Here is a 17,292-nt window from a genome sequence, read left to right on the forward strand (position 1 = left end):
GTATTGTGAATATAATGAATTACTGTAAAAATTTTCCTTGCATATTTAAAATTATGCTAGAATTTTATTAAATGTTTTGAAAAAAAAAAAATCTAGTTTACTTTTTTGCTATATTTTTTTCATTATTGTGAATAAAACTTGAATTTCTGTTAATTAAATTTTATATTAAGTTAATAAACTCGGCGCATTCAAAATTAATATTCTTGTTCTTAAGTATATACCTAGAGCCAAACATACTTATGTATATACACACATTTTCATATCTAGGTAAATAATACATGAAAGCTTTAATAAAAATTTTATATTAGAAGCAATTAAAATTATGCTTTTTGTTTGTAAATAAATGTTTGATTTAAATTCACAATATTAAATATTCTATTGTATGAAATTATAATAAAAGCAAATATTTTTTCTTAAACAATAATAAACAAAATATTATAAATTGAGATATAAAAAAAAGCTTAATTCACAATATTTACAATACATTGAATAAATGGGAATTTTTTTTTTCCTTTATGACGTATAAAATTAAATTGAAAGTTATTATCGCGTGCTTTAGAATTACTCAGTGCAGCTCTTATTGTTCTTTATAACACCTATATGTATAGGTACTCATATTATTAATCATTACATTACACACATTCATTCATATACATACGTTTATGTACGTGAATTACATATTAAAATAATAAGCATGCATGCATAAATTAAAATAAAAATATTGTACAAAGCAAAAATGTAAACAAAAAAGTGACATAACTCTCACTCAACCTCAAATATATAAACAATAAATTATTATAAATATTAGAAAATATTACTCATATTAAATTCTCTTTAATTATATTGAGAAAGAGTATGTGATAGAGAGGTGAAAAAGTTCATTATTGTTGATAACATGATAATGACATTAAATAATAATTTAAGAAACAAAATGTAAATAAACGTAAATAACATAACAGCATTTCTTAATGTTCATTATATGTATGTATTCATTTAGGCAATTGAAAATGAGAATAAATGAGATCATTGAAATTTAAATTAAAAATTGATGATAATTTATTAATAAAACAGTTCCCAATTTTAGAGAACTGAAAGATGCTACATTTCTACATACATATGTATGTATGTATTTATAGATTTTCATATATAATTTTTTTGAGAATTCCGGCTTCAAGGAATTTATTTTGATAATAAAATCAAAATAACATAGGCATCAGAAATGGAAACTCCCGTGCAAAATCTTTGTTTTTTTTGCTTTTCTGAGAAGTTTCGAAAAAAAAAATATACAAATATAACTTAGATAATGTTCTAATCAAATAGCCTTGTAAGAATTGCAAAATCAATTATTCCTGATATAATTTTATAAAAATTCAAATGAATATATTGAATCCAACACATACTTTGCATAATATGCATATTTAGTTTTTTAGCATAGTGTTTTTCTTGTCTCTAAGGAATTCTAATATATGTATACTTATTTTCATCTTCTCCTTGGATATGCATTTTTTATATTTTTTTTCTTCTAAATAATTATAAAAAATTCCATACGAACGTATGTTTCAAGACTGTTACGAATTTGCAATCCATTTGTAACATGCACATTTGTTAGTACAAATTTTTCATCAGGGTTGAATTCTGAGTCGATTTAGCTATGACTGTTCATCCGTCAGTGATGACAATAACTCAAAAATTAATCAAATTAAATTTACCAAATTTTGACAAATGAATAATCGTATTTAATGCCAGAACCATATTTAAATTGCGATGCGATAGAAGCAGTGGTTGTATTAGCTACCATACAACTTCAAATATTATGTGGCTATATGTCAAAAATTACAAAAGCTGTACAATATTGAAATTTCGCAGAAGCAAATGTATTATTAGGGCTGTTCGAAATTCTCCGAAATTGTTCTACTCCTTGTGGTAGCTAGAAGGAGTTCATACAACTTCGAAAGTCATTAAATCCAATATTATGTACTAACTATTTAAAGTATAGTGCCTGAATTTTTAATGAGTGGGTATGGTAACATCGTTATTATTTTCGGTAGAAGTCTTTGGTATTGTATGAATTTATGTTATTATGGATGGTATTGCAATTATCATACAACATCTAAAATTATTCATTCATACGAGTATTACAGAGTTGATATACGGTCAACTCTAACTATATTCTCGTATACTACTTAATTTACGTATTTTTAGTTAATGAAAATATTTTCTCTTTATACAGTCAGTTGTGTATCTACACGTTTGATGTCTATTTTAATTGCTTTTTTTTTTAATTTCATTTCATCCGTTTAATGATTTTTTTATTGAACTTCTTATTGCGATTGACGTACATAGGCAACTGCTGTATTAAAATTTTCTAAAAGAATTTAGGATATTAAATTTTAAATCAATACAGGTTCTGATTATTTTTATAAGAAAAATAAAAAAATTTATTTTTATGAAAAGTATAAAAAATTTGTATTTCTAGTTAGAATTTTTTGTATTTACTTTTTATACTTTATGCAGATTTACTATGCTAACAAAATTCCATGTTTAATTTTCTATTTATGGAACTATTTTGTTATTTGTCAATTATTTGAAAATAATATTAAATAGATAAAATATTTTTTTTTTTGGTTTATCAAAATGTACAAGCAAATAAATGATCATTACTTCTTCATCATCACTATGAAATGCATGAAATATGCAATTTTTGCATGTTGTTTGAACACATTTAATACGATTTCCTGGCAAAACTATGAGAGACAGAGGAAAATCAAAGAAAATAAGAATTTCTAGTTCATTTAACATATTTCAGGATATTGAAATGGAATGTGACAATGCAGGATATTGAATAATATAATATCTGAAACGTGTTTAGAATTTGATGCATAAAAATGTTGTTAAGATTATTGAAAGCATGATTAATTTGCTTCTTAGGTATGTATGTGCATATATTTGCTTATAAAATGAATGTTCACATTAAATCCGCAAATCAAAATATATACACATATTTATTCCTAATAATAATAATAGTAAAATTACTTTCTTGACAAAGGATTTTTAAATGATTAAACATAATTTTATTACTGGTAGCTAAAAGAAAAGTAATATTTTATACTGGGCTACTTTTCTATATTGATTACCATAAGTAAACAGTGATATTACAAGACCATGTGATATATGAAGTATATGTGTAAAATTGTTGAAATAGGGTTTTTTGTCATTGCGAATTAGAATATATAAGTATTCTAATATTGAATTTTAATTAAAATTTATATTCTTATTAAAATAATAACAAACTTTTAATTGAAAACTATTAATTTCTTTCTCAAGAAAATGCCATATAAACTCAAATAAACGCTAAAATTCTTTACGTATACCAATATGGCAAAATTTATATTCTAAAGAAATATCTCATCCATGAAATATCTCAAATAATTTTAAAAATAAATTTGGATTCCTCTATATGCATTCTATCAACAATCCTAATTAAATGATAAAAGACATGAAATTTTTACAAAAATAAGTAATTGTTTTTAAAGTATGTAAAAAATCGGTGAATAATCACAACACTAATGTGAATTATATATTCTTATTTTTTTAAACGGTTATTAATTATTCCTTTTATTAAATAATTTTTTTCTTCTTTTGCAATTATATTCTTAAAATTTATAACAATGCTAAAATGCTGGTTCTGATCACATACCCGTATATGTACTTTATATAAATGTGTATATACATATATGTGTACATATACTCCGTAATTAAAATTTTATTAAACATAACAACTAAGTACTATACCTTTTAATGAAAGAAAAATTTACTCATAAGTATAACAGAATTTTTATTTCCTTTAATAATTTTATTTCTTGTGCATATACAGTCATCCCCGGATAAATGCGTCGCCTAATTTCTTAGAATCTTAAAGCAATTAAAAGGGAGACCCAATCATAAAAATACTGCTTAAAAACTTTTTAATTTTACTAAATATGAATTGCAATATATTCATTTTTTTATACATATCTGTTGATTGGAACAGAATGGAATATTTCAAAATGCTACACAACTCAGGATATAAAAAAAATTTGCTATGATCAGAACATAGCCGACCGCAATGTATATTGTCTAGTTAAATGAAAGTGTTACAGAATATTATAAAAATGTCTTTTAAATACTTCTTTCCAATTTTTGGCTGTATGTAAGCTTATAGTTAACATACCTCGAGCCACTCTTTTAATTTTCCAAATTTAAATATAAAATTTCAGTCCCAAAGACCTGATCAATCCGTGACATAGCCAAAGCAAACTTACACATTAAATATCATGAAAATCCTTTCAGCCGAACTTGAGATACTCGCATGCACACACAGGCAAACCGACACCTCTTCTATGCAATGCGCTTGGTAATTAAATTAAGAGAAATCTATGTCTTTCGACTAAAACTATTCAATAAATAATTCAAAAATATAATTTTTTTAGTATCCTAAAAAAACTGGGAAAATTTACATGTAGTATTTAGAATACTAAAACTTTGAACAATAAAATGAAAAATGCAATTAACTAGAACGCATTTAAACGAAAAGTCTTAAATGTACTCGTACTATAAGTATGTGTATAAAAATTTGGTCCAATATTCACAGCACTACAACAGTAAATGCATTTAAACATAGTGGATATATCAGGGTATGACTATGCTTATATGTTATACTTGTTGTTTACCTATTCACAAATATGTATCACCTGTTCAAAATTCTGTATATATGTAGTATATACAAATATATATGTATATACATACGTATAATGAAAGATTTAAAAAATTTTTGTTCGAAATGAATTAGAATTTTATAATTTTTAATTACAATTTAAAATATTACATGATAATGAACATTTTAATTCAATCACACTATAGTCACATATTCTATAAAAATAATGAAATATTTTTTTTTGATTAAATTAATTGGTTATTTACACTCAATTAAATAAATTTGAATTTTAGTAAAGTAAGTAAATTTTGATTAATATGTATTGAAAATTTAGAATTATATTTGACATAGAGCTTAAATTTCATGAAAAGTAAATAAAAGATAATTATATTGTGTTTGAACAATATTTCAATAAACAATATTTTTTAAATAAACACAAAAAGAAATGAAAACCGCAAATAACTTGCGATTATTACCCTACCTATAATATTGACCGCCAATATTAAATATTATACATTATTTATTTATGTATATAATATACATAATTTATATAATTTTAATAAAAAGTAAAAATTAAAGAAAAATAAATAAAATTAATTACCAATTTTTTGTCGAACAGGTTTTACACATTTACGCACTTCATTCATACAAAATGATTCTTGTCAAATTTGTTACACGTATATGGTCAATTTCAGAAAATAAATAAAATGAAAATAATAAATGTAATCAAATGTTTTGCGGGTTTCCAAATTACATATTTCCAAATTTTTTTGAAAAAAACCGCAAACCAAAAATCAAAAAAAAAGGAAACAAAAATCTAAAAACGGCTGATTCATAAAAAATAATAATTTTCACAATTTCTTTTAAGAAATTTCATTATTAAAGAATATTACAAAATAAATGAATAATAAAAAAAGAATTTGTAGTAAAAATTTACGTAAATTACGTAAAAATTCTGAAATTTGTATAGGTTTGTCATTTGCATCAAGAATATTTTGGAGATCAAGAATATTTTTATATTTTATTATGGTGATTTTGTAAGGCCTTTGCAAAGTTTGATTAAAGTTAACATGAATGTTTTTGACATACAACCACACACGAATAACACATCAAATGATACTATATCGAGTATAGCTTGATGTTGCAAATGCAATTTTCAAACAGACTCAAAAAATATTCTTACATTTTTAAATTCATACTATGTAAATACTTTTTTGACAATTAAGTGCAGTATTAAAATACCAAAATGGACTACAAGGTTTAGTATTAAAGTTACATTAGTTAAAGTTGAATTATTAAAACAAAAAGGTGTTATAAAAGGTGTTATTTATAAGAAAATAATGCGTTTCTTGTTCAACCAGTTTAAAAATGAATTAATTATGTAATTACAAAATATTGTTGCATATACGTACATATTCACATACGTACGTAATTGCAACGTGTGTGCAAGAATTTCAGAAATTAATAAGCGTTAAATTTAAAAATGATTTTTTTAAATAAACTTGTTGAAATTTTAATTAAAGCCTTAATATTTATTTAAAATGCATTTTTTGACAGAATTTTTAATGTAGTATGATGAATGATGAATGAACGCAGATAAGTGATGACTTATAACGCTCTAAATTAAATCAAAGATCTACTTGATAAAATGAACATATACAAATTTATGCACATTCAATTCTCATACACTTATTTTTTACATTATCAGCTGTTTTTTATTATAAAAGCCTTGAAACGTAAATTTTAATCAAATTCTATTGTAAAAATCAAATAGATTCTAACAATAAAATAGCAGTAACTTTAAATCCAATTACATTTTCATTTAAAGTTCCTACATAAAAAAACAAATCATATAGAAAAAGTGAAGTGATTGATGAATCAATACGAATCTCACGATTTTATTCAAAAACAATTGTTCTGTGCTGCATTCATTTAAATTTCAAATTCAGCTCTTTTTTATTAAAAAAATATTAAAAAAAAAAATAGAAGAATTAATCCGGATTTGAATTTGAAATAAAAAAAATAACAAACGAAACTATAAACCGTATATTTTATACTTAGAAAAGCAATAGGATCTATTGGGGCGATTTACATGTGTATGCATTTAAATTGAGGTTCCCACACCTTCTCTTCAACAAATGAAAGAAAGACTGCGTGCATATGTTCAGTACATACTCGTGTAAACAGGCCCACAAATTTAAAAGAAAAATTATAATATTCAAATTTTCTTTTCCAAAAATTTTCTATTCACAAGTGCTTCCTATGTGTACTATTATGTTTAGGGATTCTGAGTGCAATTCATATAAAATATAAAACTTACAATAAGGAATTCAAAAAGATACTTACATGTAGATATTAAAATAAATAATCCAAAGTATGATGCATAATCCATTTTAATAAAATTATAATTTGAAATTTTAATTTTATATAAAATTTTGGTTATTATTTAAAATTATTATGAATAATTTATTATGCAATTATAATTTACACTTATTAAATTTAACTTATAAACTAACAAAATATTATTCTTATTTTATTTAAGTAAAAATTATTTAATTTTTACATTTTTCATAAATAAATAATTTTATAATTTTTTTCTTTTTTTTTTTTTTGTAATAATTTAAATTAATAATTCACTTTGTATGTAAACTAAAGTGCTAAAATTTATTTTACAAATATTGTTGCACACGTATATGTAGGCCTTATGTTAGAGCACAACTAAATTCTTTTCTGCTAGACAATTTTATACTAAGAAGAATAATTTTATGTTTAATAGATTTTATACTTAAGAGCTTTTTACATTTTTATTTTTCTTTTAATGCTTTCGTTCGTTCGTTAAGAAAATATTATTGTAACAAAATAATAAAGTTGTGTTAAATCAGTGGTTAATAGTGTAGCACTTTTGCCTTGAACAAATGAAAATACTGTTGTTATCATTTTTTAAATTACATACTTTCATTTATATACAAGAATATTTGAAATTATTACATACATTTGGATGATAAACAAACCCAATTGAAATGGTCGAATCCAAGGGTTAATTGAATATGTTAAGATTGATGAATGATATTTTTTGTTTGAATTGCATCTACCGTTAACTTTCTACATTTTTATTTAAGACTTCGCAGTTTCGAAAATATAAGGTACCGAAAGTTCAAATTTTTGGAGCTGGGATGGAGATGGAAAGAAAATTTCTAACAAAATAAACTATTTATTAGTACATATATTATTAAACTGCTAAAATTTCAGACTACGACTTTCCGTCCAGAAGAAAAGTGATAAAAAAAATTTGTCATATTCATATTTAACTGCACTATGCCGAGATAGAAGAGGCCAGAAATGGTCAAGAAGTTTGATAAACAGGCACACGGACGGACGAAGGAGTGAAAATAATAAACCCTTTTTTTAATTTTTTTTGGAAAAGTGCTAAAAGTGACTATACCTATTCATTTAATAAATTACTATACAATAGGTATTGGTATAGGAAAATATTTAAGAAGTGAAATAAAAAAAAAATCCCCGAATTTTCATGAATGAGATTGTAAAAATGATAAAAATAAAATATAGAAAAAAGAAAAATATTTTAATAATATTAATACAAATATAATTTTACATATTTTGTTTTGTTGTTTAAAATTTATTTTTTGAAAACCATCTGAATTCCTATAAAAATCTTGAATCTTTTGGTAAGTCTCGTAAAAAAAAAATTTGTTAAATATGACGTAGAATAAATTATTTAAAATTCTATAAGAATAAATTTTTAACACTTGAAATAAGCCATTTATATTTTTATTACTTACCTGTTTGATGATTAAGAATAATTCAGTCAATAACTTCTTCCATTCTTTAACAATTTTTCAACCAATAATATTATTGTCATAATATATTTGGATTAGCGAATTTCATCACGAAGAGTTCAACAATTTTTACTGGTAATTAAATTAAATTGTGTTTTTATTTTTTAACTTATATCTTTAAATCTTAATTAGAACTATATGCTACATTATCTAAAAATTTTTTTTGTGAAAAAGGTTTTTATTTAAATAATGTTAAAATTAAAAATAGATGGGTAATAAATCTTCAGATCAGCAAAAGAAAAAGCATATAAGTACATTTATGCTATGAAGGATTAAAACTTGAAATCGTAAATTAAATAAATGTTACTTACCTCTTTTTTTATCTCGATTATAAGATAAAATAATTTTTAAAATAAATTTTCATTTCACAAAAAAAGATTTTTTAAGCACATTTTGTTACAAAAGAATTATTATTACCTCTAGGTTTAAGATCGAGATTGTAAAACATTTATTTTTAAATTTAAAACATTATTCGAAATTGATTTAAGAATAAACTAAAATTGATTAAAGAATAAACATTTGACTAAAATGTTTTTCAAAACACCACCTATATTATCCAAGATACATCACTTGGGAAGTTATTAAAAAATTTTTGTAGTTTTCATAATTAAATTTATTTTAAAATTGAAGATAGGCAAAAAATTTACTTTTATATTTGAGAAATGCAAATATAATTTTCCTATTTTCAATTCATTCGACAGAATACAGAGTAAATTATAATAAATAGTTTTATAGAAAGTGAATAAAAATAATTAATTCAGAAATTCAAAATTTCTTGTTTCAAGAAAAAATTATATTTATAGAAAGAATAACAAGAAACTAAAATTAATTATTTCATTGAATTAAAAATTTGATTCATCACTGCATTTTGTGATTTTGTACTATAATTTACTTAAATTTTTTAAAACAGAGTTTATTTTAATGACTCAAAATTATTTATTACAATTGTAAGACATTGTTTTAGTTATATTATAATTACTAATGTAACAGGAGTATAAATGATCTAATACTACGCGGGATATGAACTTAACTAGGTATATAATCTAACTGTTAGATTATAATTTTATTTATCAGTTCCTTATAAAAATTTTCTACTTTTTCATGGACCACTAAATTGTATCTTAAACTTTTTTGGAAAATCAAATAAAACTATAAATTTCATAATTATGTAAAAAATATAAATTTGTATATTTTAAGGAATATATCTTATTCATTTTTTTTTATATAAAAAGTTTTTGATTAATATTTTGATTCTTAAACTTAGTGGAATAACATTATATTGTTCTTATACATAAGTATTAAAAAAAAAAAATAAATAAAAATTTTATAGTTATTTTGATCGATATTAAAAATACAATGTTGTTTATTACAAATTTATAAAATTTCTTATCGACTACAAAAGCTAATATGTTTTAAAAAAAAAAAAGAATAACAAAAATAATTTTATTCAAAAATATTTCATTTTTATGTAGAGTTTTTTTTGTTTTTATCAGTCAATTTTATAATATTCAATATTTTTCATAAAATATGCCACAAAAGTTTAGTAAAGTAGTTATTCTGATTTTCATGTTTTTAAAATTTGCTTTCGTTGGAATGTATCTTTGAGAGCTTAGCTATTACCTTCAACAAAATTTTGTTAAAAATGAAACTATATAATTTAAAAAATAAATAATTATTATAAAAAATAGATATTTTGCGGAGATACATATCAAAATCTTAATTAAAATCTAATTACTTTTTTTTAAAATTCAAATATCTTTTAAGATGTTTGTTCTTTTTAATTTGATTTTGAATTTCAAAATTTATTCAATTAAATTCTGTTCGAGTGCATCTTCTCTATTTTCTATTGTTGGTTCATTTATTTCTTCCGCTGGAATTTGTTCTGGTTGCGGTTGTTGTTCATTTTCAAGAAGATTTTCTTGTGATGGCCCTGGTGAGACACTGATCGGATTTATATTTTCGTTTTCATGATTTTCAATATGACCATTTTCTTTTCCATTTAAAAGAGAGCCATTATCATTGCCAATTGTTAACAATTCTTGCTCAACTTTTTCACCAATTTTTGAATCTAATTCGGCAATTTTTGCTTTTAATTTTAATTTCATATCTTCGGGCCACTTTGGAGTCCATTCTTTAAAAAGTTTTATCTAAAAAAATTACTTTTATTTTATAGTTACATATATGTACTTATATATATGTATATGTTATTGAAATATGTGCCATATTACATGACAATATTTCCATTAAATAAATATAAAAATAATTTGCACTTTTAAGAAAATTTTATAGAAATTACTGCCAGAGTATATAATGCAAATGCCTTCGCGTTATGTTTGTAAGTGCAAATATAATGTTTTATCTTCACAAATTTCTATCAAATATTCGATTGTTGATATCAAGTTTGAATTTTAAAAGTAAGAAAAATACGTTTTACAAATTGGGAACACTCGTAGAACAAACCTTAGTTGTGATTTTAAAATGCAAATCTTAATGATCATAGCTGCTATGACCACATTTAATACATACATATACATATATGTCCGTACATTTATTATATGAATGTATGAATATATTATGCGAAATGCAATTTAAAATTGCAATTAGTGCTTCAATTAATTTTTAACTGGAATTGCTTATATCAGATTTTTAAATTGTAACATGAGATGTATAATGTTGCATACATAATTTCTACATTTTTTTATCGATCATAAAATTTAATTTATAAACCTAATAATTTCTAACACGTATCACAATTTATCCTAGTAAATATTATGTCTGTAGATCTATACATAAGAATCAAAAAATCTTTAATAAAAATAAAACTTACACGACACTGATACAAACTCATCGGTTTATCATTGCATCCTGTTGACGACAAACTATTAAGAACTCCATTCATGTAAATTTCTTCTTTTATTAAGTAATCTACTAATACCGGAACAAAGTCTACAAAAGTAAATAACAGTAAATTGTAAATCTAGATTTCTAATATTTTTCCAGGTCACATTAATACTACTTAGGCCTGGTTTTTTTAGTATATCTACCTTCCCTTTGAAGTTCGCTGAATTCACTGAACCATTGGCAAATATAGCGAAATTCACGTTCTTTACTATTTGCAGTCATATTTAATCTTAGAATATTTTTAAAATCTTTTATAATTATAATTCATTAATAACTCCACAAATTTCAACCAACTATTTTGTTTGATACGTCGTCACAGATTGCAAATTTTTAAGCCATTGACGATTATGACATTCAAAACAATGAGGAAAAGCTTTTTTACCAACATTGCAGCGGCGCTTTTCTCTGTTTCTCAAATAATTCAGTATCATTCAAAATGTATGTATTTGAGTAATTTATTATAGAACATATAGGCAAGGAATTTTGAAATTTAGGCACTCTAACAAAACAATATTTTGTTTCATGTTTCTTTTGAAAATGAAAAGAAAAGTCAAATTTTTTTTCAGAATTTAACTCTTGATATTTAAATTATGTAGGTTTATGTATGTAGGTATTTAAAATTATTTTATATTTAATACCATATCTCTGCCCTTAAAAATCATTTATTGAGAGGAGTACAATATTCATATGCATGTACGCTTTAGCAATCCATAATAATCTTAGTTATTAAAAACTTCAGGCTCCGGGTAGTAAGTGTAGATTTTATATTATTAGGGATGTGGGAAAAGAAACATTTCAACTCCGCAGCCAGTCCTGGCTTATATTATCCGCTTGTTCTATTCTGGTCCCAAATAAATGATCGTATTTCGTAATGTATTTTAAAAACAAGAAATGAGAGAAAATGAGTATGCTAATGGTTTCACCTTTCAACACCTCGAGTCTAGTTATAATGTTAACACTAGAACTCTTGATGTTCTCAAAATTAAAAAAACTAATTTATATACCGCATCATATACAATATATTCAACTTTTTTCAATGTTAGGATTATCATCGACAAACATTTATTGATCTTTTTTAAAGTTAAATTTAGTTGGAAGAAAACTAAAATATTCTGCAAAATATTGATTGCAAATAAAATAATTTTATTTAGTTATAATGATTCCCTCATTCAAAGCTCATTTATATATTTTAAATTAAAATTTTTATTAAATTTTTCTTTATTTTAGAGCTTAAAAAAAGTGCAAAAATAAATGAAATAATAAAATTCAGAATAGGATTTAAGAAAGCTAAGGGCATGCGTATTAAACTTAAAATTAATTTAAAACGGGAATAAAAATCATTAAAAATACTAAATATCTCAAAATAATAACAGTAAAAAAGAATTAAATTAATTTCTTATAATGTAATAAAACTCTAAAACTTTAAAAATTGAAATATTGTTAATTGATATATGTACATATACATACATATGTTCAATTACATGTTTTGACTAAAAATTTTATAACTTAATATCGGTTTTCCCGTTTGCCATATTTTAATAATATTTCGTTTTACTGGACTATTAACTACAGTTTCCATTTGTTTTTATTGTTATTTAATATTATATAGACATATTTTAAATCTATTATTATCAGCTTCATTAATTTAATAAATTCATAAATGAACTAGCATATGCCAATGGCTTAACATCGGGATGAGGCTAAAAATGCAAAAAGAATTATTCCACTATAATAGCGTATATTAGTCATTTTATACTTACCACTGCTTCAAATGACTTATAAGTGGGCGTTAGGTCATTTCCTTTGATTGTTATAAATGCACCCATGTTTCCCATTGAATCGCTGAAAATGTACAAGAAAAAATTTTGTTAAAATATTAGAAAAAATGCTACAAAAAATTTTAATTAGTAATTGTTGACTTAATAAAATATAATAGAATAAAATATTTTATTAATCTGATTAAAAAATAGCATACCAATAGTTTGGAGCAGAAAATACAGTTAAACATTGACCATTGTGAGCAACTTCGTAGCCCATAAATTTAACTTCATGACTTCGAACAATATAATCTAATTTATTTTTCTCACAAAAATTTTTCGTTACATCCGGGCCGAATTGGATGCCAACTCCACGTTTTGATGGTCCACGACCTTCCCAAGTTTGAGGATCCGACCATAATAATTCACACATTATACCTTCTTCAGGGGGCTGGCGATTTCTTTCTATTTGTCGAATGTCATCTAGAGTAACATCATCACTTGAGAATAATCCTCCATGCATTACTAGTATCTTCTTATTAATACAATGGCATAAAGGTAACCAATTGAAAACTTGTGTAAACATATCAGACATCGTTCTAGAGTATTTTGCAGTAACTTCGCCACAAAAGCCATACATTTGATTCATACTAATACTTTCGTGATTACCTAATTTGATAAATTTATGTGTGAACAAATTACTTTAAATGTTTATGTTATTACCTCTTGCTAAGTAAAAATGATTTGGATATAATAATTTATATCCAAACAGTGTAAATATACATTCAACCGAAAATGAGCCACGATCAACAAAATCACCTAAAATTTCGTAATAAATTTTTTTTCACAATTTTATACATTTTTTAAAGAGTTATTTACCATTAAAAAGATATGGATTCGTTGGAGAGGGTAAACCATTAATTTCAAATATATTCATAAGGTCATAAAACTGACCATGAATGTCTCCACAAATTGTAAATTTTGAATCATCTGGTACAGTAATATCTACCAGAGTAGGTTGCTTTCGCAAATACGCGTCAATATCACATAATATCTAATATAAATTGTAATAAAATTTAAAATTTTAGAATTAAATTTTTAAATATTGTTAATATTACATTATATGCAAACTTTTTATGCAATTTTCTTTGTTGTTTATAGTGGTCCATAAGTTCCTCCATAAAAGCTTCGGTAACTTTACCATCTTCAAGTTTAGGGCCAATATAATCGTCTTCAATAGCTAAAATTTCAACATTTTTATAATAGCAAAATTATCAATATTTATATTCAAGTAATGAAATTAACTAGACAAACTAGCATAAAATGTGCGCATTTATTTCTTTGCTTGAATATCATTTTTGACAATTTTATGTAATCATACTTATTGTTTCCAAATCTCTATACATTTCCGCTAAAGTTTTCTCTGGTTGATCGACTGCTATAGCACGTTCAAAGGCGCGCATTTTAACGATTTTATTGCACTCCGTATATTTCAATTTAGCATCCTTGTCATTAGGCCTAACTTTTGCTACCTAAAATATAACTTGAATTATTTAGAGCTTTATTTACATATTCTTCTGTTTAGGTACTAACATATTCAAAATCTAATAACGCTTGTTTAAATTTTCCTAAACTCATGTGAGCTGCTGCTCTTCTATAATAACCTTTTAGATAAGCAGGATCAGCTTTTACTGCCGAAATACCATCAGCTAATGCATAGCCAAAACTTTCCTGTCGTAAATGGGCAAGACTTCGATTAGCATAATAAATAGCATTTTTTGGATTAAGTTCAATAGCTTTGGTATAAGCTTCTATCGCCTTATCATATTCTTTATCTAAAATAAAGAAAAATATTTTTCTTAGTAAATAATAGACTTGTGTTATATATTATTTGCTTTCTAATATTTAATTATAGCATATGTATGTATATAATAAACAGTCTATATTAATTGTTATAACTTTACAATAAAGTTAAGGCATTATTTACAATCGCTTAAAATGTACATGTTAGACACATATGTTATTTAAGCTGTACTCATGTATAAATATAAGCGGCCATTGAAAATATAGGTTATATATGAAGGCGATAATTAACGTCAGAATATTTTAACATACAAATTTTCTAATTTCTAAAAACTTTTGAATTTCAAAAATAAAAATGTTTTCATATTTTAAATATTTTCAAATAAATTTATTAAGTAAGCACTACTAACTATTAAGCAACATATTTCCTAAGTTCTTTGCTTCTTCAGCTTGTTTTATAACATCTTCTTGTATAGTTGTTAAGATATCTATTTCTGTCGCAGACATTTTACAATAAAAAATAACTTAGTTTAACTCAAAACTTAAAAGTTTTTTTAAGAATTTTATAATTTTTTGAAAAATAAAGATCCCTTCCGCCTGTCACACCATGAGAACTTTTGAAATTACTAACATTAACTACGACGTTGACATTACATGACAGTAATGACATGACAACAATCGCTTTCGCAAATTTCAATATTATAACAACAATCATATGTAAACATCTATACAAATTCCTATCAGTATTGGGATTTAGGAATTTGGAATAGAATTAATGAAAAGCAAATTGTTGCGAAAATCCGGAACAATTGAATGTGAAAAATGAAACATACAATTTGAAACACCGTTAAAAATAATATTGACAAATTTTTTGTTATGGCTTTTTGTACGCTTTTTTTATTAAATTTAGTTAATTGGGTAAATTATTAGGTTTGCTTTACTTCAATAAAATTTTTTTTCAGAGTAAACCATTAAACACATACAAAATTAAATAATGACGAATTTATTTTTATATTTTTAGGCACAAAAATGGTATTTGACGTATTTTTCGTAAAGTGGCGTAAACTGGCTTCCTATACAATAAAATCTTAAAAATCAATAGATCACTAGATTACTCAAATTTATTAATTATGAAGAAAGTATTTTACATTAATTTGACAAAATTTTAAATTTAGAATTTTTGAAAATATTTAATGTCATCAATTATAGTTCACTCAATACAAAAAACGTTATGGTTTAAACAATTTAATTTGTAGTTAGTTTTACATTTTGATGTAGATAATTAGAAATTTTTCAAAATTCAAAATTACCAAATTTAATATCCTTTAAAATGTGTAATAATCATAAAGATTATTGAATAAATAATAATAATTAACTTTTCTTAACATATTATGTAATTATAGGTAATAACGATTACCGAGAGAGAATATCATCCGGATTGGACGAAACACCTTTTTCTGATGATGTCGCCATAGCGAAATGTGTAAAAATGAATCAAAAAAAGGAATTTGAACCATTTAAATCTCAATTAAGTAAATCAAAAAATCAAATTGCAAATAAAAAAATAAATCTACCAACAATTTATGAAGAAGAAGAGCAATGTGTTAAATCTTTTGTAATAAACGGATTAATTGAAGCAGAAAATCATACAAGTTTACTAAACGAATCATTTCCCCAATTCTCATCTCCACAAATCTCAAAAGATTTCAATTCACCCGAACAACAAAGAATGCTTGTAGATGAATTTATTAGACAGTATGTAAATGAGACTGACCAAAATTCATGTGAGAGAAATGTCTTTAAAGAAAAACTTTCGGAAATTTCTAAATGTAAGCTTTTACTAGAAGAATCTTTCCCAATTGAATTATTGAAATCAAATTTGCTGTTGGATCCATCAAATAATTTCTCCAAGGAAGAGTTTTCTATCAATAAACGCGAATACGATACGTCTTATCCCGATAGATTACAAGAATTATCTGATTATTCCCAAGTAGCAAATGAGACTTTTCCTGAATTTTTATATGAACTATCATTAAAAAAATATTCATCTGAAATATCTGCTGAAGAACATCTACAAGAGGAATCTTTTCCGGAGCAAATAATGCGTTCATTATTCCAATGGAATCCCATAAATTCTCATTTAGAAGGAATATCTAATGATGATCACCAACTGGCGAGCTCTCGATATTCATATGAAGTAACTTCAAAAAAATACATACCTGAAATATCTCGCGATAAACTACTGCGAGAAGAATCTTTTCCTGAAGAACTTTTTCATTCA

General features: G+C 24.0%; 3 protein-coding genes across 3 annotated transcripts in view; all 3 read right to left on the reverse strand.

The window, feature by feature from the left end:
- Nucleotides 1–7,355, reverse strand: part of LOC129607040 (uncharacterized) — a 35,054-nt gene extending 27,699 nt beyond the window's left edge. Inside the window, exon 1 of the mRNA XM_055517733.1 lies at nucleotides 7,040–7,355. Within this exon, the coding sequence (XP_055373708.1) occupies nucleotides 7,040–7,085 (46 nt within the window). The 5' untranslated portion in view covers nucleotides 7,086–7,355. The remainder of the gene's footprint in view (nucleotides 1–7,039) is intronic.
- Nucleotides 7,356–9,895: 2,540 nt separating this feature from the next.
- On the reverse strand, nucleotides 9,896–11,758 carry LOC129607147 (uncharacterized). The gene is made up of 3 exons (XM_055517896.1): nucleotides 11,595–11,758; nucleotides 11,378–11,496; nucleotides 9,896–10,697 (listed from the first exon to the last, which is right to left on the reverse strand). Exons 1-3 carry the CDS (start codon nucleotides 11,671–11,673, stop codon nucleotides 10,353–10,355), a joined length of 543 nt encoding a protein of 180 aa, XP_055373871.1. The 5' UTR covers nucleotides 11,674–11,758; the 3' UTR covers nucleotides 9,896–10,352.
- A 1,085-nt stretch (nucleotides 11,759–12,843) lies between these two features.
- LOC129607102 (serine/threonine-protein phosphatase 5) lies at nucleotides 12,844–15,637 on the reverse strand. The gene is made up of 9 exons (XM_055517836.1): nucleotides 15,422–15,637; nucleotides 14,802–15,043; nucleotides 14,590–14,740; nucleotides 14,327–14,448; nucleotides 14,088–14,262; nucleotides 13,932–14,027; nucleotides 13,427–13,877; nucleotides 13,212–13,293; nucleotides 12,844–13,151 (listed from the first exon to the last, which is right to left on the reverse strand). Exons 1-9 carry the CDS (start codon nucleotides 15,516–15,518, stop codon nucleotides 13,092–13,094), a joined length of 1,476 nt encoding a protein of 491 aa, XP_055373811.1. The 5' UTR covers nucleotides 15,519–15,637; the 3' UTR covers nucleotides 12,844–13,091.
- Between the last annotated feature and the right edge of the window lie 1,655 nt (nucleotides 15,638–17,292).

This window comes from Condylostylus longicornis, unplaced genomic scaffold (genome assembly GCF_029603195.1).
Source record: "Condylostylus longicornis isolate FDR11 unplaced genomic scaffold, ASM2960319v2 ptg000026l, whole genome shotgun sequence".
NCBI lineage: Eukaryota > Metazoa > Arthropoda > Insecta > Diptera > Dolichopodidae > Condylostylus > Condylostylus longicornis.

What these genes read in the sequence shown, in the direction of transcription:
- LOC129607102 (XM_055517836.1), bottom strand. Translation starts at nt 15,518, where the DNA reads ATGTCTGCGACAGAAATAGATATCTTAACAACTATACAAGAAGATGTT. An exon ending in AGGAAATATGTTGCTTAATA is followed by an intron (nt 15,044 to 15,421) that starts GTTAGTAGTGCT and finishes TCTTTATTTTAG; the next exon opens with ATAAAGAATATGATAAGGCG. An exon ending in GAATCCATATCTTTTTAATG is followed by an intron (nt 14,028 to 14,087) that starts GTAAATAACTCT and finishes ACGAAATTTTAG; the next exon opens with GTGATTTTGTTGATCGTGGC.
- LOC129607147 (XM_055517896.1), bottom strand. Translation starts at nt 11,673, where the DNA reads ATGACTGCAAATAGTAAAGAACGTGAATTTCGCTATATTTGCCAATGG. An exon ending in CAGCGAACTTCAAAGGGAAG is followed by an intron (nt 11,497 to 11,594) that starts GTAGATATACTA and finishes TTACTTTTGTAG; the next exon opens with ACTTTGTTCCGGTATTAGTA. An exon ending in TGAGTTTGTATCAGTGTCGT is followed by an intron (nt 10,698 to 11,377) that starts GTAAGTTTTATT and finishes TAATTTTTTTAG; the next exon opens with ATAAAACTTTTTAAAGAATG.